Below are 26,577 nucleotides of genomic sequence, written 5' to 3' on the forward strand. Positions count from 1 at the left end.
GAACAGTTTCTGAAAGAAAGCAGTTTTTTACAGAGTTTTGAAGCCAAAAAATTACATATTTCTTGAATATTTTTATGATGGTGTAATGATACTTTAGAAAGTAAATTTGAAGTATTTTCCCTTTTAATTAAGTGGCATGAATATATTTGAGCAGGACTGTTTATATTTCTATTGATTCTACTCTTTCAAAATATCCAAAACATTTTTTTTTTTGAAAAAATTAATCTCTATACCCAACGTTGGGCTCTAACTCACAACTCTGATATCAAGAGTTGCATGCTCTGCCAACTGAGCTAGCCGGGTGCCCCAAAGTGTTTGAAACTTTTATGTTGAAGAATTGTTCTAATTTTTATCATCTTTTCTGTAATTTACCTGACAACGGGACTGCTGTAATATTTTTAAAATATTTTTTCACATTAGAAAGTGTTGTTTGTAGATTTAGGAATTTGAAATTTTTACTAACTGGAAGGAAAGAAAACTAGTCACAACTAAAAAAAAAGATTAACAAAATATAGTTGTGAATTACCTAAAAAGAAATCATACTAATATACCATAATTATCTTTTAGAAAAGATACACTTTAGTTCATTTTGTACATTTGTATTACACATAGTAGGAACACTTGTCAATTTAATCAAATTAGAGAATTTTGAGTAATATACTTTTTAAATATAGCACTTAAAACATAACACCTTTATTGATTTTTTTCTGAAAACCTCCCTTTAAAATTTTTTTAAAACTAATTTCAAAAGATCCAAAGAAGGAAACACTGTTCTATGAAACGTTACTATTTGAATATAAATTATTTCGAATTCGTGAAATAAGAAAAAAAGTCATAGAAAAGGTATGTAATACTGTTGTTAGGATTAGAACTTATTTTCTGAAGTATTAATTGGAAATAACTTCAATTAAAACAGAATGCTGGTAGTCTTTCTCTCCAACAAATTTTAAGACAAAGATAAAAGTACTGTACTTAGAGCAAAACAAAGAAATTAAAATTTCAAGGAAAAATGAAACATTGAACAACTAGGAAATTAAAAACAAACTATATTCTTTAGAAGGAATTCATTATGAACTAACTTCAGATAATACTTAGAAGAATTGGCAGGAATTGAATTCAGTTTACTACTCTGTTAGCTAAGATAAATTGCATGCATGGCTTGAACCAAGAGTCCAGGAGTCCAGGGATAGTATGTTCTGCCAACTAGGAATGAAATTTACTCTTTAAAAACAACTCTCCTACACACTTAAGCTTATGTCCGATTTGACTTTAGTCTCCAGATGAGCAGAGAATGATAGATTCCCAGATTTCCTAGACTTTTTTCCCTGATCCCCTCATACCTTCTTCATGAAAGTAAATATTTTGGAATATGTTTGTTTTTTGATAAGGTTAAGCTTTGGAGAACCACAGACTTAAAATTGTAAGATTAAAAAAAAACATTATAAGATTATATCTAAGATTTTTTTGCTCCCCCACATTGGGGGCCATATCACCCCACTGAGAAAATACAACCTGAATGACCCTTACATGGATGTATTCCTATAGGAATCTTTCTTTGCTTAGACAATATGCACTATGCCAACTTCAGATTCATAATATGCTTTTCTTGGACCCAACCCAGGAACACCAAGAAGCATCTTCGTCAACATAACTGTCACTACAATAGTGTCTAGACAAGAATAGTCTAATTGTGCTCAGCACTCTTCACGTGTGCTTAACTAGTGAACTAATTTCCAGCAAATACATGTTTTATCAGCATTTTCTTTCTCTAGTTCACATAGATGCCCATCCATCTATCTATCTAGTCATTTAACGTTTAAGTGCCTATTACTTGTTAAGGCAATGGGTGTTCAGTGATGAGATGAAGTCTATTCTCATGGAATTTACAATCTAGTCCAACTTGTTCCTTCTTCTCCCTTATCTCCTAAATACAGATTCCAACCATCATTGGTGCCATGGTCACAATGTTGAGGCTGCAAAAATTCCTTTGGAAATGCCTGATGTAGGCATTTTCCTAATCACTTTTATTTTTTTTTAAGATTTATTTATTTGAGAGTGGGAGGGAGAGAGCCTGTGCACATGCAGAGTGGGGAGGAGCAGGGGGATAGGGAAAGGAAGTCTAAGACAGACTCTGGACTGAGGGCAGAGCCCAATGCAGGGCTCAATCTGGTCGCTGAGATGAGGACCTGAGCAGAAAGCAAGAGTCGGAGGTTTAATGGACCACGCCACCTAGGTCCCCCTGGACATTTTCTTAATCACTTTTAGATGATTTAGCTATGGAAGCATCCTATCAACTTACTGAAGAAGTAAGCTACGATGTAAAGAGTTGGTATTTAGAAGGCAGGGGCTGTGGTCTTTATTCTCACTTTCTAACGAACTATGAGGCCACAGAGTTATTTCAGCTCTGGGAGTCTTGTTTTACTCTTTCATAAAAGGGAACCACATTACAGGGTTGTTATGTGGCTGTAAGTTAAAATATCTTAAACAGAACCTGTTTGGCGTATCATAGAAAGTAATTATTACACATTTTAAACATTTCTGTGTGAGACTTAGAAAAAGACTTTAAAAATCTTTAACTATAGTTATGTGTAAATGGCCACAGCTGCAAAAACAAACAAAAATATAAGGCAAGGAGGCAATTCTTTGTAGTTTCCTATTCAATCATAAAATGTCCGACTTTCATTAGGCATCTTGTCCTTTTGAATCTTTTCCTTCATCTGTAACATATAAATTATGCCAAAGGTCTCAGAGCCTTAAAGTATAACTCAGCTGTGTTACAGGTAACCGCTAGCCTCGTTTAACTAATTATAAATACTATACGTGGGTTTTTAAGTTTTAACCGATAATTCATGGATATTAACACACCATTAACCCAGCTTTCAAAACTCTGAATAATGGCGTTCATTCACAGCTGAAGTCTGATCAGTACGCCTCCGAGAGATAAAATAATTTTGAAGTCAAAGGGTGGCTTATAGCTTCAAATAAACTCTGGCTTCCTTCTTTTGTTGGAGGACAACTAGCAGGTAACTAATTGGATCTCCAATTTATTCAGACCAGCAAAGCCTTCGATTTCACCCACACCGTTTCCTCATTTCCCCAGGCACCCACCCCAGGCGCTGGATCAGGAGGATCACCCAGGCCGCCGCCCCTTCCTCCTGAGAGGCCCAGAAAACCACCTGCACGTGGAGGAGCCGCCAAAAGAGCTCGGAAACTCCGAAGACCTGACGTACGACAATTTGCGGTTGCGGATTGGGGAACCGGGGAGGGTGGGACGCGTCGCCGGAAGTGACGCAAGCCGGAAGCGGCTTTCTGCAGAGAAATAGGGGGCGCGGTTTTGAAATGAGGTCTGAAGGCTGAATGTGAGTGAACGGAAGCCGGTCTCTTTTCCAGGCCAGTTCGCAACGGATTAGCTTGTCTTTTTTTTCCCCCCTGTATATTCTCTGCAACGTGAGGGACATGGCCTCACAGTAATTTCCGTGAGCGTCTCTAAAGGACCAAGGACGTGTGTGGTGGAGGCGAGGAAGCCGCTCTAAACTGGCCACGCTCGAGAAAGCGTGGATGTACCTCCGCAATCCCGAATATAACTTGGAAAGAGCGGCGCGTTTTTCCTGGCCATCTGGTGGTCCCGGCACGCGTGGGTGGCTGCTCATTGCCAAGACGCTGCTCACTGTTAATTCGGAAAGAGAAAAAAAGCCACCGTTTTCCAGCATTTTTCTTGAGGAGAACCAACACAGTAGGAAAAATGTCTGTTTTCCCTAAAATATCTTTGAGACTTGAGGTTGAAAAGTATCTTAAAGAGGGTTTTATGAATAAGGAGGTAGGTCAAATAAACCTGTTAGAGGATATTTGCAAAAATTCAGATGTTTACACACGCTGGAAAAATAGGGGGAAAAAAGCCTACAGCGAGACCCAATCTTTACACCGTTGTTTCTTCTCGTTTTTTCGAAAGTAAAAACTGCCAGTATCTTCCCGCGGGTATTTAATGTTTCGAGATAAGAGGTGAATGAGGTCTACGTTTCAACACTTAGGAATGTAAAAGAAGGGAAGGGAAAAGAGAGGTTATGTGCGTGGCAGTAGGCATGGCACGGAAGGGGTTACAAGAATGAATGGAAAAAGATACCTGTTCTCGAGAATTTAAGTCCAGACACCCGCGTTCTTAGAGCGCTTGCTGTGGCATCAGGTGAAAAGGATACTATAATGCGTTAATGCCTCTTAAATGCCGTTAGTTGTGCTGGGTGATTTGCAAACCTTTACACCTTAATATTAGCAGTCTCTCTCTCTCTCTCTCTCTCTCTCTCTCTCTCTCTCTTTTTTTTTTTTTTGGTAGAGATTTCTTTTCCATTTTAATAGGTGAGAGAACTGAGGGTCCAAAAGCTGACCCAAATTGACTATCAAGTAATAGGACTGAAATCTGAAGCTGAGGAGCTCAGGTACAATGAAAAAAAAAAAAAAACAGAATTGGAGTGCCAGGTCCTTGATTTGTGTCCCTGTGCTTTGAGTAAATTATTTCATACCGTTTAACCTTAATTTCCTTTTCTGTGAAAACTGAGGATGTTAAAAATATTTACAAGGTTGCTTTAAAATATTAATCATAAGTGCAAGCAACTGGCATCGTTCTGGCACGCAAGTCCTCAACCAATATTCATTCCATGTGCTATTGGCAGCGCCTAACACAGAACTCCTCAGTGACTGTTGTCTTTGATTGCCAAGCTCGTGCTCTTTACATTTTACTGTCCTGCCTCTAGGTAACTTTGTATTTTCTAAATCTTTGCTTTTCTATTCAAAGTAAAGCCTAGGACTTAATTGTTGTTCATGAATGAGGATATTACTGAAGCTATGACTTTTTAGATTTTATTTCTGCATTTCATTTTCAAAGATTATATTAAGGGATTAGAGAGTATGGAAAGAGAAAATACCTTCTCTTGATTTCAAAGAATTAAAAATATAAGGAGCATATTAAGAGAAATAGAGGCATTCAGCAATTTTCCCCACAATTTTTAAAATGGTAAATATTGTGTTATAAAAGAAGATCCAAATGTCTGTCTTTGACACCATTTCTGCCTCAAACTCACTAAACGATTTTACAAAAAAAAAAAAAAAATAGCCATTCCTTTGTAACAGTACTGGAAGCAAAGGTATATTCAGTTTTAATAAAAACAAACCAAACTTGAGAAAGTACTAAAACTTTGAGGCTGGTGGATTACTAGGCTGGCAGGTGGTTTATGAAGATGCTGTGAGGCAGGGTACAAAGATGACAAAAATGGGAAAATATGTGTCTCATAAAGCTTCAGCTAATCACAGGGGGACTTGGTTTTTTGTCTTTAAACCTCCATTTCTGACAGGTTATCTTTGCTGCCTTTTTGGATGATATTTGTTACATTTAAAAATACCGTATTAAAAAGATGTGGATATTCTTTGGATGACAGTATCAATATTACTTATTCAAATACAGGTGTTTTAAAAGGCTGCTAATGAATTTGTTGACATGAGGCTAGCAAGTAAATAGCTCTACAAAATCACGTATTTGATACATTATAAGTAGAATAAAATCATGAATTTATATGAATAAGCATCGCAAACATTAATATGTTCAAAATGTTAATGATGCTTTGAAGTTGAGGCAATGTTTTTTTTTTTTCAAGCCCTTTATGTTGGGCATTTTGTTAGGTGTTTATTACCACAATTAAACCCCAAAACCCTGTGAAGTATTACATTCTGCTAGTGTTATTAATAAACAATACAGCAAAATGAAATGGAACTGAACAGTTGCTGAAAGATGTTTCATTAGTCAGAACAAATGTGTGTACATAATCTGCTTAATATTTTTAGTTAGTTCTCATAGTGACATTGGAACATTAACTTGTTTTTCTCTTTTCAGATTGTATCTGCTTTTGGGAAACAAGCAGCAGAAAGGAAATTTGAAACTCTGTTAAATCACTTGTCACATCCTCCATCATTCACAACTGTCAGGGTAAATACACATCTAGCCTCAGTGCAACATGTGAAAGATCTGTTGTTTGATGAACTTCAGAAGGTATGTACAAATTTTCTATGTCACTATGTCCATAATTGCATTTCTACAATCTGTGTCATGTTGCTCCCCACTAAAATCCCATGAACTTAAAATAGTATTCCAATTTTACATATAAGGAAATAGAAGATCATGAATATTAAGTTGTTCAAGTGGTAATGGTAGAAGTAATGTTAGAACTTGAACCTAGGGGCTCCTGGGTGGCTCAGTTGTTAAGCGTCTGCCTTCGGCTGAGGGCGTGATCCCAGAGTTCTGGGATCGAGCCCCACATTGGGCTCCCTGCTCCGCTGGGAGCCTGCTTCCTCCTCTCCCACTCCCCCTGCTTGTGTTCCCTCTCTCGCTGGCTGTCTCTCTCTCTCTCTGTCAAATAAATAAAATCTTAAAAAAAAAAATTAGTAATTTAAAATTTCATCTAGCTGGTGAGGATGGGGAGAAACTGGAACCTTTATACATTACAGGTGGGAATGTCAATGGTTTGGCTTTGGAAGACAGTTTAGCAGTCTCATGGGGTACCTGGGTGGCTCAGTCATTAAGCGTCTGCCTTCGGCTCAGGGTGTGATCCCGGAGTTCTGGGATCAAGCCCCACATCAGGCTCCTCTGCTGGGAGCCTGCTTCTTCCTTTCCCACTCCCCCTGCTTGTGTTCCCTGTCTCGCTGGCTGTCTTTCTCTGTCAAATAAATAAATAAAATCTAAAAAAAAAAAAAAAAAAAAAGACAGTTTGGCAGTCTCTTAAAAAGTTAAACATAAACTTATTGTACAACTCAGAAATTCCACTCCTAGGTATATACCCAAGAGAAGTGAAAACATATGTCCTTACAAATGCTTGAACATGAGTGTTCGTAGCCGCATAGTTTATAGTAGCCAAGAGAGAGATGCTGTTCCAATGTCAACTGGTGAATAGAAAAATAAAATGTATATTCATAGAGTGGAATACTGTTCAGCAATAAAAGTAATGAACTGATACATGCTGCAACATTGGTGAACCTCAAAAACACTATTATAGTAAATGAAAGAAACCAGACACGAAACACTATATATTGTATGATTCCATTTGTCTGAAGTATCTGGAAAAGGCAAATTGATAAAGAAAGGTTGCCTGGGGTTGGAGCTGGGAACAGGGATCGATTGCAGATGGACATGAGCAATCTGTGTGTGGTGCTGAAAATGGTCGAAAACTGGGTCGTGGCGATGGTTGCACAATTTCTTTAGACTTACTAGAAATCATAGAATTGTGCATTTAAAATGGGTGCATTTTATGGTATGAAAATTAAACCTCAATAAGGCAGTTTTAAACAAGGCATGGGGCAGAAACAATAAGCAGGTGATGTGGTTAATTTTTTAAACTAAAAAAGTTGCATTTTATGAAAGTTATGCATGTGGATGGTTTTATGAAAGTTTTAATTCAGTATCATTTTAACATCTAATAGAAAAGGAGAGAAGGAAACCTTGGCTTGAGAAGGATTGATCTCTGTGTAAAATATTTCTGTAGTGTAAAGGAAATAGTACCAATAAAACAAAACAAAAACAAAAGACAGAATTCATTATCCTTCTTTTGGAAGGATCAGTTTGCCACAGCCTGGATGCTGTAAGGCCATCAAACAGTGTGGGAAAGAGAAGTAAACAAGGAGTTTACACTTCAGATTTTTTTTTTTTTTTGGAAGAAAGGTCCAGCCCTTCAGTGCAGTGGGGCCACATTGCACTTTAGCTTTTCTTTTTCTTTTCTTTTCTATTTTTTTTTTTAAAGATTTTATTTATTTGAGAGAGAGAGAGCGTGCACACATGAGCAGGGTGGAGGGGCAGAGGGAGAAGGAGAAGCAGGCTCCCTGCTGAGCAGAGAACCTGATGTGGGGCTTGATCCCAGGACCCTGGGATCATGACCTGAGCCGAAGGCAGCCGCTTAACTGAGCCACCCAGGCACCCCTACATTTCGGATTTCTTAGTAGCCATCTATTAGGTAAGGTTGGTCTGAAATCTCCTTTGCCTGGAAGAAGCAAAAGTTAGGAGAGCTGTTGACTTGGTAGAAATATAGATTGCTAAAATACAAATTTTTTCTCTTATCAACTGGAAATAAATTGATTTTAAGAGTTTTTCTAGGTAGTGTGTGGATACCACAGGGCAATGGAAATACCTATTATTGTTACTATTCTTTCATGTAGTATGTGAAAATTCATGATTTAAAATCCCTAGCCTACATGGCAGAGACTTGTTCTGAAATACTTGCATGTTGCTCTCTCTCAGACTATAGTATCTTTGCTATCCATTCCACTGTTCTGCTTTTTATTCTGATGAGTGCATTGCCCAGTTATTTTCTGCCTGCAACAGTGGTGTGCTGGTACATTATCGAAAATCCCACTTTCTGGGAAAAACAACCCTTTGTAGCATTTGCTGATTTCAGTGGTGTAAATATTCCCACTGTGGTCAATTTCAGGCTAGCAGTGTGACACTGAAATTGGGCAGAGATGCGCATAATTGGTTCTTCTGAGACTGTGTGAGCTGGCCTTGCACCTATACTCCTGATTATGCACCCATTTCCAGTGTGAAAACCAAGTATGATAGAGGATACTGAAAATCCTGAACTTTTGCCAAAAAGCATTTATTTCCCTCAGAAAAACTGACAGGGCATTCAGTACTGGTGGTGTATAATAAATAGTATTTAGTAATCTCAATCCTTAATGTCCTATTCAGAACGTTTCCTTAAAAGAGTGTTATATGCAATTCTATATTAGATACATGTTTTCAAAATAAGTCACCTAAGGTAAATATGGATTGTCTTTATAAAGCCAAACTGTAAACAAAATTGAACCTTATAAAGAAATTGAGATACTTCAGGATAAAATACAGACAAAACATAGTTGTTTTGAAATCTTTGTTTTTTTATAGTATTATGTGGAATAAAGTGAGAATATCCTAAACCAAACCTCATGCTCTGCTAGGTAATGACAATGAAAAGACCTGTAAATTGAAATTTATCTGTTATATTGATGGCTTCATAATTCTGTTTATTTTTAACAGCAGTTTAATGGATTAAATGTTCCTATTCTTCAACATCCAGACCTTCAGGATGTCTTACTTATTCCTGTTATTGGACCTAGGTTTGTAACTATTATATTTTCAAATTAAATTCTTCTAAAAATTTGTCACAGGTTTTTTCTTACTATTTGGTGATAATACTAAGTTTCTCTGTTATTAGCAACTTCATATAGACAGACAATTCACAAATTCATAAATGCAACTGCATATTCTATCATGGAAGATATTACAAAAGACTAGGAATGGGCCCAGATACCTTGAAAATAATGCATTTTAGGTCCATTGGTGCAGTGATTGGTGGCTTTTCCTCCTACTTAGTAAGAAACTTCATATGGTTACTTATATGTATTAAGAGATTCCATGGCTAATTTAAAACTTTTTTTGTGCTGCCACAAAAATATAAAACAGCATATTTCCTACTTTCATAGTTGATGTGTTTGTAAAATTTTATTCATTAATTCAGTTATTTTAAATTACTATGTATGTTCTATGAGTGTAACAGGCATTGTTCTCATTTGTGTATTTGGAAGGCATATGTTTGAAAATTGGGGGGAAAAGCTTTCATATTTAATGGGAGTTCAATTCCCAAGGAATATTTTTAAATCCCTAATTATGGTTTAATTTTTTTTATGCTGCGAAGAATTATAATAAATACAAAAATGCTCATTTTGCTAAAGCTTGAAAGTAATTTAGTGGTCATTAGTAAAGCAGTGGTTCAGTAAATTATGGTTTATTGTGCAGTGAAATATTATATGGGCTTTAATGGGAGAGAATTATATGTACCAATAAGAGAAGATAGTCACAATTAAGTATCGAAAGGAAACTGCCAGATATAGGATAATTACACTTTTTTTTGCAATTACAAAAAATACACATTTATGTATATTTACTTATATATAGAAAAAGTTCAAAGGCTATAACATACCCAACTATTAATAGAGGTTAATTTTGAGTGGTTAACTCTGAAGAGGTTGGATTGGGAGAAAAGGGGTAAGAGATTTTCATTTGTAACATTTCTATGTTATTTTTACTATAAGCTTGTATTACTTTTGCAATTAAAAAAAAGATTTTGCGAGTTCCTTATTTTGTTTCTTAAGATGAAATTTGTAGACAGTGAAATGGAAAGATCTTAAGTGTACCATTTGCTGAGTTTCCTCAAATTTGTACAACTGTGTCGCCAAGACTCACCCCAATCAAGGTAGAAAGATGTCCATAATTCTCCCTGATTCTGTATAATGTATTTCATTCTTTTTATTTTGTTTGTTTGTTTATTTATTAAAAGATTTTTATTTGAGAGAGAGAGCACACGATTGGGGCGTGGGGCAGAGGGAGAGGAAGAAGCAGGCTCCCCACTGAGCCGGGAGCCAGGCTCTGGACTCAATCCCAGGCCCCTGGGATCATGACCTGAACCAAAGGCAGACACTTAACCGAATGAGCCTCCCAGGCACCCCTATTTCATTCTTTTAGATATCTGCATACTTTTAACACATTTTTTCATCCCTCTATTGATGGACATTTAATTTTTTCCTGTTTTTCATTATTACCAACAGTGAATATTCTAAGGATGTTTCTTTGTGGACCTGCGTAAACCTGTCTACAGGATGAACTGGTACAACATGGAATCATTGGTTCATTGGTCTATGCATATTTTAGTTTGAGACATATTGCATTCTAAAAAGTTTTACCAGCTAATGTTTCTAGCAATATATGAGAGATTCTCAATCTTTCATTCTTGCTAATATTGGCCATGCTACCTCTTTTAAAGTATTTAGGTGATTTAACTTTAATTATTTTCTGAATTTAGTACCCTTTCATCCTATTCTTTGTAGTGATCTTAGACACTCATTAGAATGTTAGTGAACTATAAAACACAAATAATGGGTTATGACAGGAAGGTATTCAAAAATCATTTAGGATTATAGATTCACATACCTACCTCTCATTTCTAAAAGGAGCAAATCAATTCTTGTTTTTAAAACTCATTATCACTATTATTTTATGACTTTCCACTATGAAAAATGAGGAAGTTCTTACACTTAAATTTTATCCCGTAAAACCTCCGCCAGCCAATTTTTATTTACTGTGTTAGTTCTTTAAGCATTGCACAGGCTTATAACGTTGTTATTCTAGAAGCTTATAACGTTGTTATTCAAAAATTCAAATGGATGCTGTGCTTACTTTGAGTCCTAATGGTTCATTCCTGAGTTCTTTGTCTCGATTACTCTCTTGGTTGGTGAGTATAGTCATTTATCAGGTCTGCAGCACCTGTTTCCCCATCTCCAAAGTAAGTGTTCTCATCTCCAAACTGTTTACTTTCTTGCTTAAGAATTGCCTGTTGCCTTTATATTTAAACAATAGATTGGCTGATTATAGTACTTTCAGGTCCCATGTTATTTCCCTTAGCACTTTGTAGACATTGCTTTCACAATGTCATGGCATCAAGTGTTGTTGTGAAAAAAATCAGAGGCCAAAAATCAGAGGCCCCTGCCAGCAGCATCTTAGTTTTCGCTTGGAGATCTACAAATCCTCCATCACTGAACTTTAGAAACTGGGCTAGGATAGATCTTGATAGATAGAAAACTGGGCTAGGATAGATCTTTTTACCCTTCTCTCTTGCTTTTTAATGAAACAGTGGAACTTGTTATTTACAAGTCAGCCAATAGTTCTGTGAATATTTTCCTGTATTCTCTATAAGAACACTAGGGGGCGCCTGGGTGGCTCAGTTGGTTAAGTGTCTGCCTCCAGCTCAAGTCTGGGTTCAAGCCAGGTGAGCCCCCTGTTGGATTCCCTGCTCAGCGGGCAGTCTGCTTCTTCTCCCTTTGCTCTTCCCCCTGCTCCTGCACTCACGTGCGCTCTCTCTCTTTCTCTCTCAAATGAATAAATAAAATCTTAAAAAAATACCCCACTAGGACTATAGGTTGGATTGGTGATTGACTAGATGGACTCAAAGGACTCATCATGTAGTTGTGCTCGTGGTGAAGATTTATTACAGGAAAGGACACAAAAACAAAATCTACAAAGGGAAGGGTGCTTGGGGCAAAATCTGGAGGAAGCCAGGCACAAGCTTCCAAGGGACCTCTCCCCCACGGAGTTACTAGGACGTGCTTAATTCCTCTGGCAACGAATTGTGACAAGAGTAAAATAGTTGCCTAGGAGGGAAGCTCTTCAGAGACACAGTGGCCAAGTTTTCTATCAGATCCTGGTCATGTTGGCACCCTCTGCCCGGCATGTACCAAAATTTCAGGCTCCCAAAAGGAAAACAGGTGCTCAGAACAAAGCACATTGCTTGTACAAACATTTAGAAACAATAATCTACTCTTCTCATTACGGAAGGTTTTCAATCAGTGCTGGGAACTGTTTCCCAGTCACGTTTGCAGATGCCAGCCAAGGGCTGACCTTGCAAGCAGGCCTTTCTAAAAATAGCAGTCTCAAGCCTGTTGTGTTCTCTCTTACCTCCGAGGCTTTCTTATCGTTTATTTCCCAGTTTGCTACTTTCTGTTTTTAATCTAGTTTTTGTTATACCCCATGTTTGAGTTTTTCCTTTTTAGTTATTTTTGAAAATACAAAAACCTATTTGAAATTTTTTTCCTTGAGTTTTTGTTCGGTTGTTTTTTTTTTGTTGTTGTTGTTTGTTTTTTGTTTTGCTACTACCTATGTAGGTCCCGTGTTGAGCTAATCCTTTCTGCTTCTATAATTCACTGAATGGAAACTGTTGCATTCACATAGCTTCTTCTAGTCTGCCGTTTGCTCAAAAGTGACATAGAATGGGGTAAAGTGTGTCCCTAGACAACTAAACAGATGTGTTTTTCAAAAATGCTTTCAACAAGTTTTCCCTAATGGCACATTTCTAGTCCTGGTGAGCAGAGCTGATAAAGACTGAGGCTCTCTGAAGGGTTCCAGCTCTTAGCTCTTTTTTTGCATGGGGCTTTAATTATTATTTCTGCTTAGTTAAGTCTGGTGAGGAACACCAAACGTGGTTGCTATTTCCCTCCCCTTAGCTACCCCTAGTAAGTTTATCCAGATTTATCAGGGAAAGCGTAGATGCCTGCTTCGCCACTGCTGACAGTCCTGTTCCTCTTTCAGCTTTCTCTGCTGTGAATGGGACACTAACAAGACCTTCTCAGATTCTCATTTCTCAACCTGAACCCCCAGTCTGGGTTCTAAGTAATATTTGATTAGGCCTCCGGGAGCTTTTGCTTTTCAGAGACATTCATACCCTGTTGAAGAACTAGGTTGGATCCATATTTCTCTGTGTGAGACAATTCTTTCTCCTCAGTGGGAATATAGAGGTTTCTTAGTTTTATTATAAATGGCATGTCCTTCTCAGATCATTGTTTCTTTCTTCATTTCTGCAGACTTCAGAAAAAGAAATACACTCTTAGTCTTTTACTTATCTTTTACTGGAAACCCAATATCATATAATTATTTAAAATATCAAAATATAGGTTAAACTGAATTTGTAGATAATGAACAATTTTAAAAGTAATTTCTCACCATAAATTCTGGTTCCCTCAGTTTACTTAATATGATACTTAATATACTGATTAAATATATTTTAATGTTTAAGGTTTTATCCTTGGTAATATAATGAGATTGAACATAAGGTTGTAGTGTTGAATTTGATGGTATCAATGTCAACTGTATTGAAAAACTTAGGAGAAAATTGAGTGCCAGGCTTCTCTTGTTATGAGTGTTTTTTAACATTCTACCCAAGCGTCATTTTCTAAAGACTGAATTTACATTAGTAGAATTTTTTAGGTCAACATTCAGTTCATAATTTTTAAGGATCTCTACATTTTTTTTTTTTTTGTTAGCACACCTCCCTTTTTGGCAAAAGTCTCAAAAAAATATTTTTAACAGGTCAGAAAATTTTCTTTTTTTCCTTCACAATGAATAACTAATCCAGTAGCATAACTCTTGAGATCCAAATAAGGCTGGATTCGCCTCTCTCGCCCTGCTTGATTTCCATCTTTCATAGTTGTCTTGCTAGTATCAGCACTTTAATATTTCAATTGCCGTTTGTGTATATGAAATAATATGGTAAATGCAATAGAATATTCAAGTAATTGCACAAAAATGGATGATTAAGTACAGATGGCAATCCTGAAAAAGAAATATTTGTTGGTATGCAATAATATACAACATCTTAAAATTATAATCATTATCTCCTATTTGGTATAGAGTTGGTAATATGTGCAGTTAAATGCCAAATGGAGGGGTCCCTGGGTGGTTCAGTCAGTTATGCATCTGCCTTTGGCTGGGGTCATGATCCCAGGGTTCTGAGATTGAGCTCCTTATCAGGTTCCCTGCTCAGCAGGGAGTCTGCTTCTCCCTCTCCCTCTGTCCTGCCCCTGCTTGTGCTCTCTCTCTCACGCTGTTTCAAATAAATAAATAAAATCTTGTAAACTTATCCATTTGTTTTTTTTATTTATATATATATTTTAGTGGGACATTCTCATAATCTCACTCTTTAATTCATAGACACCTGACTTTTAAACCTATTTTACTAATTTTTTCTTAATCTGAGTACCTTCATACTATTTTCCCTCCTATCTGTATTACTCTACTATCAGAAAATCCTTTCTTTAATGTTGTTGATTCACTTCTTTATTTATAAATATTGCAATAAAAAATTAAGGTTTTAGCATGTTTTGTGGCCCTGCATCAACTCTTACATTTCCTTTCATCTTCGCTGCTTCCAACTTTCCCCTTCAGCAAAGCTGAATTACACCTTGATACTTGCATATATGGCATCTTATGTTTTTATACAATTAGTCCTAGTGTTGAGGGATCCCCAAGACCACTCCCTGGCTTGATGACTCTAGGATGACTCATAGGATTCAGCATATAGTAGTACTTGTAACTATGATTTATTACAGTGAAGTGATCTGAAGCAGAATCAGCAAAGGGAGGGGGCACATGGGAAAAAGTACAGGGAAAACCAGTTGAAAGCTTACAGAATTCTCTTCCAATGGAGTCACACAGGAAACACTTAATTCCCTCAGGAACAGGTTTGACAACATGTAAGATGTTGCCAACCAGGGAAATTCTTTAGCGACTCGGTGTCCAGGATTTTTATTAGGGTCTGGTCATGTAGGCACTCCCTGCCTGGTACATGCCCACATTCTGGCCTCTCAGAAGGAAAGTCATTGTTGGCCATAAGCCATACTATTTGTACAGATGATTTAAGCATAGTGAGCTATTCTAATCAGTTAATAGTGGGTGTCCTTCTGAAATCTAAGTTCCCACATGGCAGCCAAGGACCAACCTTACAACCATGCTGTCCAAAGAAAGGATAGTAATTCAAAATTGGTATGTTAACTCTTTAGTCTGTCTTTCTGTCCTCTCCATGAAATGGTTATTCCCATAAAAACAGTCTGTTTAAAACTACAAGGTTCCATTTGCCAAGACATTTTTTGAATTGGTGCTATGTCTAAGACCCAAGGGTGTCACAAAGGTGAATGAAATGCAGTTGATTCATTTAAAAACGCGAAACCTTTGTATGAGTCAGACTGTTAGAAGTGCTACGGTGAAGGTATCAATGAAGTACCATCAGGGCACAGAATAGGAAGGACTCAGTGAAAGGAAGTTGGTAAAGATTTTCTTCAAGTAGATATTATTTCCGTTGAGCCTTGAAGGTGATTAGACATTAGGCTGCTGGGATAAAATGGTCAAGGGTATGTGAGTGGAGAGAAAGCAAAAGTATGGGGGCATGAAAATGTAAGGTGGCTCATGTCAAAGTGATCAAGTTTGGCTGCTTAGTCGCTTTTTCAGAGAAGGTGGTGAAACGTGAGGTTGAAGAAGTTGGGAGAGGCCAGCTGTGAAATGTAAGGTTTTTTTGGTTTGTTTTCTGGTTTTGTTTGTTTGTTTGTTTTTTTAACTAAGAAATGTTTAATTTCTTGCTTAGAATATAGGAGCCAAAGAATACTGATAGTAGCATAAAGCTATTTTTCCAACCGTTGGCGATCATGATCCATTAGTAGGTTGTAAAATCAATTTAATTAGTCTTTTCTTTCAGCATTTTTTTAAAAGATGGGATATTTCATAATGTGTCATATTGCAGTGCACATACTGAGGGTGTTTCTTGAAACATTTGATATAAGGGTATAAATGTATGTGTATATACACATACATACATACATACATACAAACGTTTCCTGAGTTGTGATATTAAGTGCATTTCTGTGGGTTACAGTCAAAGTTTGAAAAAAAATTTAAAAGATAAATTATAAGACTGGAAACAAATTAGGAAATCATTTCAGAGTGTCTTATTTCCAACAATATGGTAACCTAGATACCTGAAAATGTTTCTGCTACATACACCTAGGAATACTAAATAAAAAATAAGGTAGGCCATAAAATGCACAACTGAGTAATTGAGAATGTAAGTGAGATATTCAGGGGTTAGAATGAAGAGTAACTGAAAACAGAGCAGTAATCATGTGAGCTGATATTTGAGGGTTGGGAGATGTGGGAGAGGAGGTGGTTGGTCTTCTAAATGTAGGGGTTTTCCTTTTAATGTAGGAAATAACAGGTTATGAACACTAGGAGGTGAGAAATATCCAGCAGTCAGTGCAAGACAATAATTAAGGAGTTGGATCTCTCATCTTTTTAAAAAATTTTATTTATTTACTAGAGAGAGATGGCATGCACAGTTGGGTGGGGGGCAGAGTCAGAGGGAGAAGCAGGCTCCCCGCTGAGCAGGGAGCCCGATGCGGGACTTGGTCCCAGGACCCCGAGAACATGACCTGAGCTGAAGGCAGCCACTTAACCCACTGAGCCATCCAGGCACCCTTGGATCTTCTTGTCTTACTCAGGGTCTGGGTTGAGGAAACAAATCTGTGAATGTGGAACTGTGGTTCCATACCTCATAAAGTTTTGGAATCTAAATTCATGCTACCCAAGTGGTCTTGAAACCTGCAATCTGGGAAATTAATATAAAAATTTGATCCCAAGCCAATTCCTGAGGTGCTTGGCAAAAGCCAGGCAAAACCACTTTTGAGAGGCACACATTCAATCCAGGCCATTCTCTTGGTTGAAAGCTGCAGGAGAATTCAAACCACCATGAGTGAGAACAGCATAGGCCACAAATTGAAGGATCAAATTTCCCCCCACACTTCAGCAGATTAGAGCTGTCTGGTAGAGACTTTAAAATCAATGTTATTAAAGTGATTAAAAACAAAAGCAGAATCTAAAGCATGAAGATCCTAAGAGGAAAAGAGTAGAATTGAAAGAATGTCTAGAAATAAAAACACCATCCTTAAAATAAAAAAAAAAAACCATTCAATGAGCTAAATTGTAAATCAGACCCAACTGATGGAGAATTATTGAAGTAAAAGGCCCATAGGAAATTATCTGGAATGCAGCAGAGATTGATAAAGAAATAAAAATGTGAGGTTGAGTCCAGTCAAAAATAGAATGAAAAGATACTTCATATTTCTAATGAGTTGCAAATGTAGAGAATAGAAATAATGAGAGACAATATTCAGAAGTGTAATGACTAAGAATTTTCCAGAATTGATGACAGATTTAAGAAGTACAGTGAGTCTGGGGGCACCTACTTGGCACAGTCCATTGAGCATCCGACTTTTGTTTTCAGCTCAGGTTGTGGTCTCGGGGTTGTGGGATCAAGCCCCGCATTGGGCTCCAAGCTCAGCACCGAGTCTGCTTGGGACTCACCCCCCCTCCTAGTGCCCCCCCCCAAATAAATAAAATCTTTTAAAAAAAGAAGTACAATGAGTCTAAAGCCAAAGGTAAAAATAATTCCATGTCTACTTCAGAATGAAACTGCGGAACACCAAAACAGTTGAAGGTAAAAAAGGCAAGAAGCTATTTCAGTAATCAAGTTAGGAGCTGATATATGCCTGATGTTGGAGGATGGGTCCAGAAGACCTGTTAGAGAATTAGAGGTGGCATGATTTGGTAACACTACGAGTGTTGAATTTGAGGGTTTAGGAGGAAGCGATGTAAAATGATGTTGAGGCTTCCAGTTTACATTATTGAGGCAGATGACAACACTTAGTTCAAGATTGGCAACAGAAAGATGGAAAGATTTGGGATGTGCCAAGGATGGAGGATCAGGGAAGAGTAACATTGTTTAAGACTTGTTGAGTTTGAAGTAACCACAAGAAACCTACACACCGCTACGTGCAGGTGATTAGAAATACCAATTCAGAGTCTGGAAGGGCCGAACATGAGAATACATGGGTCATTTTTGTAAGTCGTTACTGAAAGCCTGAGATTGATTGCCAAGAGTAGAATGCAAGGTGAGAAGAGATGCAGCATGTTTTGGAACATGGGGGAATGGACCTCTTTAAGAGTAGATAGGTAATGAGCGGTGAGAACCTGGGAAGCAAAGGAGTGGTATAAAACTGAGAGGCTCAGTGAGATTTGACCATCTGGAGATTGTGGAAGAAAGGATATATTCCGTTCCCGCAGCAAGGAGTTGTGACAACACATGTGGGAGGTTGCCAACACGGACATGCATGAGAGACTCAGTGCTTAAGGTCTTTATTCAGGACTGATCACGGAGGCAACCCCTGACTTTTGAAAAAGTCTTTTCTGTGTATTAGAAGTGATATCCAGATGTTAGTGGTCTGAGGAATGAACGGAAGGTGAGAAATTGGAAAACACTCACAAAAAGTTGGATAGTAAAGGAAGAGGAAAAGACATCTTCTTCTGGTTTAAAATATGAATAGTTGACCACGCAGCAATATACCATTTTAGAAACGCTTCTGAATTCCTTGTGTATTGTCTGTTTTAGTCTTTGAAGATAAGGACTTTATTTTTCTTCCCTTCTAATGCTGTTATGGAAACAGCAGTGCTCTTTAAATGATTAAGCAGTTTTTGGTGCTACTTTATTGCCTTCTACCAAATAGACCTCTTTCTTTTCTTTTCTCGAGTGTGCCCCATCTCTCTCTCTAAACTACTTCCTCTATATTTATCCTTCTTTTTTTCAGCTTGCTTTTTCTTATTTACTCATTCGTGGCATTATCTTGGAACAGTCAGGGATAGAGGTTATTTAGATCGAAACATTAAAAAGTTTGGTAGGGGTTGGAAGTGTATTACTCTGTTAAAATTGCTCATCTTACATCCCTAGGAAGAATATAAAAAAACAACATTGTGAAGCAATTGTTGGAGCACAATGTGGCCATGCAGTGTTAAGAGGAGCCCACGTCTATGTTCCAGGAATTGTGTCCGCTTCAAAGTGTAAGTATAATGTTTCAGCCTCTCTGTACAAGAAAAGATTCTTTAAAATCTGTATACATTATCAAGTGGAAAATGTATTAAGCTATCATTCAGATGTATTTCAAATTTACTTTTATCAGATATTTTCCAAGTTTTACATTTGGGATAGCCAGAAAGAGATTTATCTGATATGGTTTAACAAACTGGGCATCCAAATATGGTTTTTTGCCAGTTTTTTTCTTTCCGTAAAAGAGCGTGTTAGATGATGTTTATAGGATCATTACTGATTAATAGAGTGTAAGATGTCAGTGAAATTTTATTTTGTATTCTTAACTCCATTGCCCTCAGACTTCTGTTGTCATTTGTGAGGTAACCGTCAGAACTTGGGGTCTTAATATTGGAATAAAAGCCAATATTCTTAATTTACTCACTCAGTTGATGACATATGCTTAATAAGTTAGTCACTGTGGTTCAGTCTTAATTTATTGGGCTTGAAATCAAGACACATGGGTTTTGATCTATTGGGAAGTTGTTCAGTCTGGACTTCAGTTATGTTATCTGTGAAATAAATAATTTGACCTACATCAGGGTGTGCTGAACTACTGCCCACTGGCCAGGTCTGGCCCATGTCTGTTTTTGCGTGGCTCACAGCTGAAAATCGTTTTTCCATTTTTAAAAGGTTGTTTAAAAAAAAAATACAAAGAAGAATATGCCAAGAGACTTTGTGTGGCTCATGAAGCCTAAGGAATTCACTTGCCCTTTATAGGAACAGTTCATTGACCTCTGATCTATGTGATTTGAACAGTCCTTCTAGCTCTAGTTGATAGACTGCTCATTACTGCTATCAAGTTAATGGGCTAGAAAAATTTATGACAGGCTAGTCTAGGAACATGAAAGTGGAATCGAGTCACCCAATTATTAAAGTCGCTGGGATTGGTTACTGAAAATAATTTAATGAAATGGCTACAAAACCTAGATTTAATCAGCCATAAGAATCAACTTCATATGCTGTGTAGTTACAAGGTGTTCTGAGTATATACATATATATACATAGGTACATCTATATATGTATACAAACATTCATGTATATACACACATGCACACACGTGTATATGAATGAATGTACTTATCATTAAAATCTCTGTCTTAATTGCTATAATAGGAAACCAAAGAAATAAAAACAGCGTTATGTGATTTAGAAACATTTCTTTGAGGGATTTTAGTGTACATTTTTGATGAATCTTTTTAAAGGATTCTTAGAACTTTGAGGATTGAGCCAAAGATACCAAAATTTATATGAAGTTGTTTAGGGAATGTTAGGTTTGGAAAAAATAATTTAAATAGTAGATAGCCTTCATTTTCTGCTTAGCTAAAGAGTTCCAGCTTGGATAGGATGTTTTGAAGACTTGTATTTTTTTTTCTCCTAGAAAAAAAAAGTCTCCAGTTAGATATATTGTTATGGAACATTTAAAAGTAAAACGTTGTATTTTCTGTAAGGGGATATTTTGAGGTAATGAATCAGTTTAGACCTCTTTATGCCCACTATTGATGCCGTTAAATGTCCCTAGTCTAGCTTAAAGAATTTTCACTGTTCTTCTGCCAAAATATAGTCTAATTAGTATAATCTGAATTTTCTTCTTTCTTAGTTATGAAAGCTGGAGATCTTATTTCTGTATACTCAGATATTAAAGGCAAATGTAAGAAAGGAGCCAAAGAATTTGATGGAACAAAAGTATTTCTTGGAAATGGGATTTCTGAACTAAGCCGCAAAGAAATCTTCAGTGGGCTACCTGAACTGAAGTATGTCATCAGGTGTTTTGGGGAAATATGCATTCTTTTTGGTGGTTCAAGGAAAATAAAAACAATGTAAAAAAATATATCTGGTTACATTATAAAAATATTTTTTTGGTATAAATTTGACTGAAAAATAATTGTTCAATGCATATTTCCATGTTTTTTTGAAAAATTGCTTTTGGGTAAAAGAGTAAATGCTTAGATTAAAGGGCCCACCTACATAAGTGGGTAGTCATGTTGTAATTGTCCGTTTCAGTTTTCCTTTTGAATTTTATTGATTTGAAAATTTTTGCATCTTTTGGGGAACAGTACTCATCTTGATAAAGGATGAATTATGTGACCTATCCAGAACTCTTTAAACAGTCTAATTTTGTGAAACGAAAAGCTTATGATTTTAACATAAATTAAAAAGAAAAGTTTTTATTAAAAAAAAATTTACCAGAAAGCCAGCAATCACGTGGCTACTCGTGGTCAAGAATTAATACTTGGATCTGGGGTGCCTGGGTAGCTCAGTCGGTTGAGTGTCCAACTCTTGATTTCAGCTCAGGTGGTGATCTCATGGTCGTGGAATCGGTCCGATTCCACAAGCGCTCTCTCTCAAATAAATCTTAAAAAAAAAAAAAAAAAGAATTAGCATTTGGATTTACTCAAACCAAATTTAAAAAGTTTTAAATCATCTTGGGTTGCTACTGACTCTAACTAAATTAAATGAGTGGGCAAGCCAGAGTCATTTTGCTTCGTATTTTCAGCCTGTTTAAGGAGTTCTGTGGACAGCTCCATTACTCCACAGTTGACAGCTGATGTAGACATGCCGAAAACTGAATTTATCAGTGCAGAGCTGGACTACCTACCTGATTCCTGGAACAGTTTTCATGTCTCAGCAATCTGGGTTTATAGTTGAAATCAATTCTTCTGAAGAAAAAGATTATTGGATTAACTCTAGATAGCAGTACTTTCCAAATGGCCAAGAGCAAGGATTTTATTCTCCTTAGAAGACTTTATAAAGATAAAGCATATATATGTTGTGTTTATCTTTGGGTCTCTAATAGAAAATTGACATTTTGATTTCCTCCTTTCGGTCTATTATTAGTGATACACTTTTCATCCTCTCTTTTTTGTGTGACTGGCTTAATTTTTTTTTTTTTTTACTGAATTATAATTGATGTATTGTATTTCAGGTATACAACACAGTGATTCAATATTCATATGCATTAGAAAATGGTCACCACAATAAGGCATTACCATCTGTGGTTATACAGAGTTGTTACAATATTATTAACTATATTCCCTGTAGTGTACCTTACATCCCCGTGTTTTATTGATAACTTATTTCATCTAGTTTTTAACTTATTTAATCCCCATAACTGAATCCCCGTAACTCATTTATAACTGGAAAGTTAATCTTTTTCACCTTCTTCATTACCCTTACCCCCTTCTCTGGCAACCATCAGATCTCTGTGTCTATGTTTCTGTTGTTTGTTCATTTGTTTTTTAGATTCCACATACAAGTGAAATCATACAGTATTTGTCTTTATCTGTCTGACTTATTTCACTTAGCATAATACCCTCTGGGGCTATGTTGTCATGAATGGCAAGATTTCATTCTTTTTTTATGACTGAGTAATAATCCCCTGGGGGTGTGTGTGTGTGTGTGTGTGTGTGTGCACGCGCACGCATGTGTACAATATTTTTTTGTAGCTCTATACTTTCAGTCTGTGTTTGTCTTTGGATCTGAAGTGAATCTCTTGTAGTCAGCTTATAGATGGGTCTTGTTTTTTATTCATTCATTCATGCTATGTGTTTTGCTTGGATCGTTTAGTCCACTTTCATGTAAAGTAATTATTGATATGTGTGTACTTATTGCCATTTTGTTATTTGTTTTCTGATTGTTTTTGTAATTCTTTGTTCTTTTCTTAGGATTTGATTATTTTAGTGTTATGCTTGGATTACTTCCTCTTTATTTTTTATGTACCTATTATAGGTTTTCAGTTTGTGGTAACCATGAGATCTGTCTATAGATACCTATGTATGTAACAGTCTATTTCACGGTGGTAGTTGCTTAAATTTGAACACATTCCAAAACATTGCTCCCCTCCCTGTAGCATTTTATGTTCATGCCATCATATTTTACATGTTTTTATTTTCTGTATTCCTTAACTAATTATTATAGAGTTGATTTGACTACTTCTATCTTTTAACCTTCCGACTACCTTTGTAAGTGGTTGATACCTTTTTTATATACCTTTACTATATATTTGCCTTTACCAGTGAGATTTTTATCTTTCATATATTTTATTTCCAGTTATGGCCTTTTCCTTTTTGCTTATAGAAGTCTGTTTAATAGTACAAAGCTAGTTCAGGAGTGATGAACTCCATTAACTTTTGCTTCTCTGGGAAACTCTTTATCTCCCCCTTCAATTGTGAATGATAACCTTGCTGAGTATTCTGGATTGTAAGCACTCTGAACGTATCGTGCCATTCATTCTCTTCTGGCCTGCAAAGTTTGTGCTAAGAAATCAGCAGATAGCCTTATGGGGGTTCCCTTAAATGTAACTAATTTTTATTTCTGCTGTTTTTAAGAGTTTGTTTTTAATTTCTGACATTTTGATTATGATGTATCTTGGTGTGGGTCTCTTTGGGTTCATCGTTTTGGGGATTCTCTTTTTCTTTGATCTGGGCATCTGTTTCCTTTGCCAAATGAGGGAAGTTTTCATTTATTATTTCTCAGATTTTCTGCCTCGTTCTCTCTCTTTTTTCTTTCCTTCTTTCTTTCTTTTCTCTCTCTCTTTTTCCCCCCGTTGGGGACTCCTGTAAAGGGGATGTTAGTGCACCTGATGTTAGCTTACAGGTCCCCTAAACTATCCTCATTTTTAAAATTCCTTTTTCCTTTTGTTGTTCAGTTTGGGTGATTTTTACTGCCTTGTTTTCCAGATCACTGCCCTGTTCTTCTGTATTACTAATCTGCTGTTTATTCCCTGGAGTGTATTTTTATTTCTCTTATTCTTCAGCTCTGATTGGAACTTTTTTGTATTTTCTTTTTGTTGAAGTTCTCACTGTGTTTATCCATTTTTCTCCCGAGTTTGATGAGCAATGTTACGGCTATTACTTTGGACTTTTTATTGGATAAACTGTTTATTTCCATTTTGTTTAGTTCTTTTTCTGATGTTTTGTGTTCTTCTTTTGTTTGGAACGTATTCTTCTGTTTCCTTATTATGCCTGACTCTGTGTTTCTGTGTATTAGGTAGTTCATCTACATCTCCTGGTGTTGAAGGAGTGGCTTTACGTAAGAGATGACCTGTAGGGCCCCGTAGTGCAATTCTGTTACCCTGGTACCCAGACACAGGTTCCTCAGGGGTGTTCCCTGAGTGGGCTATGTGTGTCCTCCTCTTGTGGCAGCCCCTTGACAGCTGCAGGTGCACTCTTGGTGAGGCTGGCTTCCCTCTCCTCCTGGTTGGCTGGAGGCCTATTCCTGATGACTACAGGTGTGCTGGTGGGTGGAGGCCTATAGACTGCAAGGCTCTGCTGAGGGGCAGGATTGTATGGGGCTCTCAGTGGGGTGTGCACCCTGGCATTAGCATTTTGGAGAGAGGATTTCAAAATGGTGTCTGTCAGCTCCAGCATCAGCAGGGCAGAACAAGATAGCAAAAATGGCTATCACCAGTGTCTTACTCCTCAGGAAGAGCCCCCCCCCCCTTCAGCAGGTGCTCCAAGATTAGTAAGTAGGCCTACTTCACCTATGGTCTGTGTGCTTTTTGATCTGGCTTTTGATCTTTTTTGATCTTTTTGATGTGGTTTTTGATCTGATTTGAAACCATTTGTACTGGTTTCTGGGTTGAGTTTGTGTGCAAACCCTTTGTGAGTGGGGTTTCCATTCCTTCCAGTTTTGTAGTTTTCCTGGACATACTCCCTGTTGGTTTTTAAGGCCAGATGTTTTGGAAGCTCATCTCTTCAGGCATTATCTAACGGTTGTTGGATGTGGAGTTTGAGTCTCTTCTCAAGGAGGTAACATTCCTTTGAGGTCTGTTCTGACAGTGGAATGATGCTCCAAGGGTGTGGTTTTGTCCTTAGCAAGACTGTATCTTTGCCTCTTCTACTCGTCTTGGTGCTATCCCTTGTTGTGAGGGCTCTGTTCATCCCGTTTCTAGGTCCCATTCAGTTTGTTGTTTGTGGGAGGAGGTGATCTCAGGATCTTATTATTCTGCCATCTTGAACCCTCTTCCACTCATCATTCTCTTATATTATTCAGTGTAGTAGTTCTAGTAACTTTGCTGACAGACTTTTCTGAGTAATGTTTGTTGGTAGGAGTAGCAGGCAGCCATCTTTCAGAAAACTGTTGATTTTTTTTTAACTCAGCTTTTAAACTCAGCGTTCAGTTAATGCTGCTATAATTTCTTTCTCTGCCTATGGGAGGAAAACCATGCTTCCGTAACAAATGCTATACATATATCATGTATGTTTCTTACTATAAAATTTTAGAACTGTGTCTACTAGTGGTACTTTGTTATTCAGCTAGTAAATTTGCACCCTTTGTTTTCTTGAATTACAGTGTAGTTCAGTCATAGACTTCATAGAAATAGATTAATTTATTAACCAGCCTGTTTATCTTATGAGATCTGGTTCTTTGCATTATTATATGGAGATACATATTACAAAAACAGTTTTATTTTTTATTTTTTTAAAGATTTTATTTATTTATTTATAGAGAGCACAAGCACGAGCAGGGGGAGTGGCCGGCAGAGGGAGAGGGAGAAGCAGACTCCCTGCTTAGCAGAGAGCCTGATGCAGAACTTGATCCCAGGACCCTAGGATCATGACCTGAGCTGAAGGGAGATGCTTAACCGACTACCCAGATGCCCCTACATGTTTCTTTTAAAACTGTTTTTGTGGGGTGCCTGGGTGACTTAGTCGGTCAAGTGTCAGCCTTTGGCTCAAGTCATGATCCCGGGGTCCTGGGATAGAGCCCTGCATCGGGCTCCTTGCTCAGTGGGAAGTCTGCTTCTCCCTCTCCCTCCACCTCTCCCCCTGCTCATGCTCTCTCTCAAATAAATAAAAATAAAATCTTTAAAGATAAATAAATAAAATAAAATTTGCCTAATTAAAAAAAAGTAGTCAGAAAGAAAGAAATGTAATCCCATACTGGAACATTAATTGGTTTAAATTATTCTTTGTCGAGTTGTTTTAAGTTAAATACTGTAAAGATGGACTAATTGTGCTGTGGTCAGAAGGAGACAGTCAAAGAAATAGCAGAACTTGAAGCACTAGGTAGGAACCAGATTAGAAAGGCAGGCATATAATTGTTAACATTTGAGTATTTTTCAGAGGACTATTGTCCTGCAAGTCAGAAAGTCATTTAAGTTATGAAAGAGTGAGCAGGTCATGGAATTCAAGGTGTCCAATAATGGGTCCAGACTGGGCAGGGGGTGACGTGTTGATCAAGGTCAGTGCGCCAATTGTCTCAACAAATGACTGATTTTGAGGCTGTGACTTTTCAGAAGGTTTCTTTGTATTTTTTCTGTTTGGGCAGGAACTATGTG

The 26,577-nt window shown here is 37.1% G+C and overlaps 1 protein-coding gene across 3 annotated transcripts in view; it reads left to right on the forward strand.

The window, feature by feature from the left end:
* Positions 1–3,309: 3,309 nt before the first annotated feature.
* NSUN6 (NOP2/Sun RNA methyltransferase 6) overlaps positions 3,310–26,577 on the forward strand; it is a 53,657-nt gene continuing 30,389 nt past the window's right edge. The window contains exons 1-5 of one of the 3 annotated variants that reach the window (XM_008692056.2): positions 3,310–3,744; positions 5,879–6,034; positions 9,044–9,123; positions 19,161–19,270; positions 20,896–21,049. In XM_008692056.2, coding sequence (XP_008690278.1) covers positions 3,559–3,744; positions 5,879–6,034; positions 9,044–9,123; positions 19,161–19,270; positions 20,896–21,049 — 686 coding nt within the window. In that variant the 5' untranslated portion in view covers positions 3,310–3,558. Of the gene's footprint in view, positions 3,818–5,878; positions 6,035–9,043; positions 9,124–10,643; positions 10,698–19,160; positions 19,271–20,895; positions 21,050–26,577 lie in introns of those variants that run through there. The other 2 variants (XM_008692058.2, XM_040645361.1) reach the window with 2 other exon arrangements.

The sequence above is a fragment of the Ursus maritimus genome, unplaced genomic scaffold, assembly GCF_017311325.1.
Source record: "Ursus maritimus isolate PB19 unplaced genomic scaffold, ASM1731132v1 scaffold_31, whole genome shotgun sequence".
In the NCBI taxonomy this organism is placed as follows: Eukaryota; Metazoa; Chordata; class Mammalia; order Carnivora; family Ursidae; genus Ursus; species Ursus maritimus.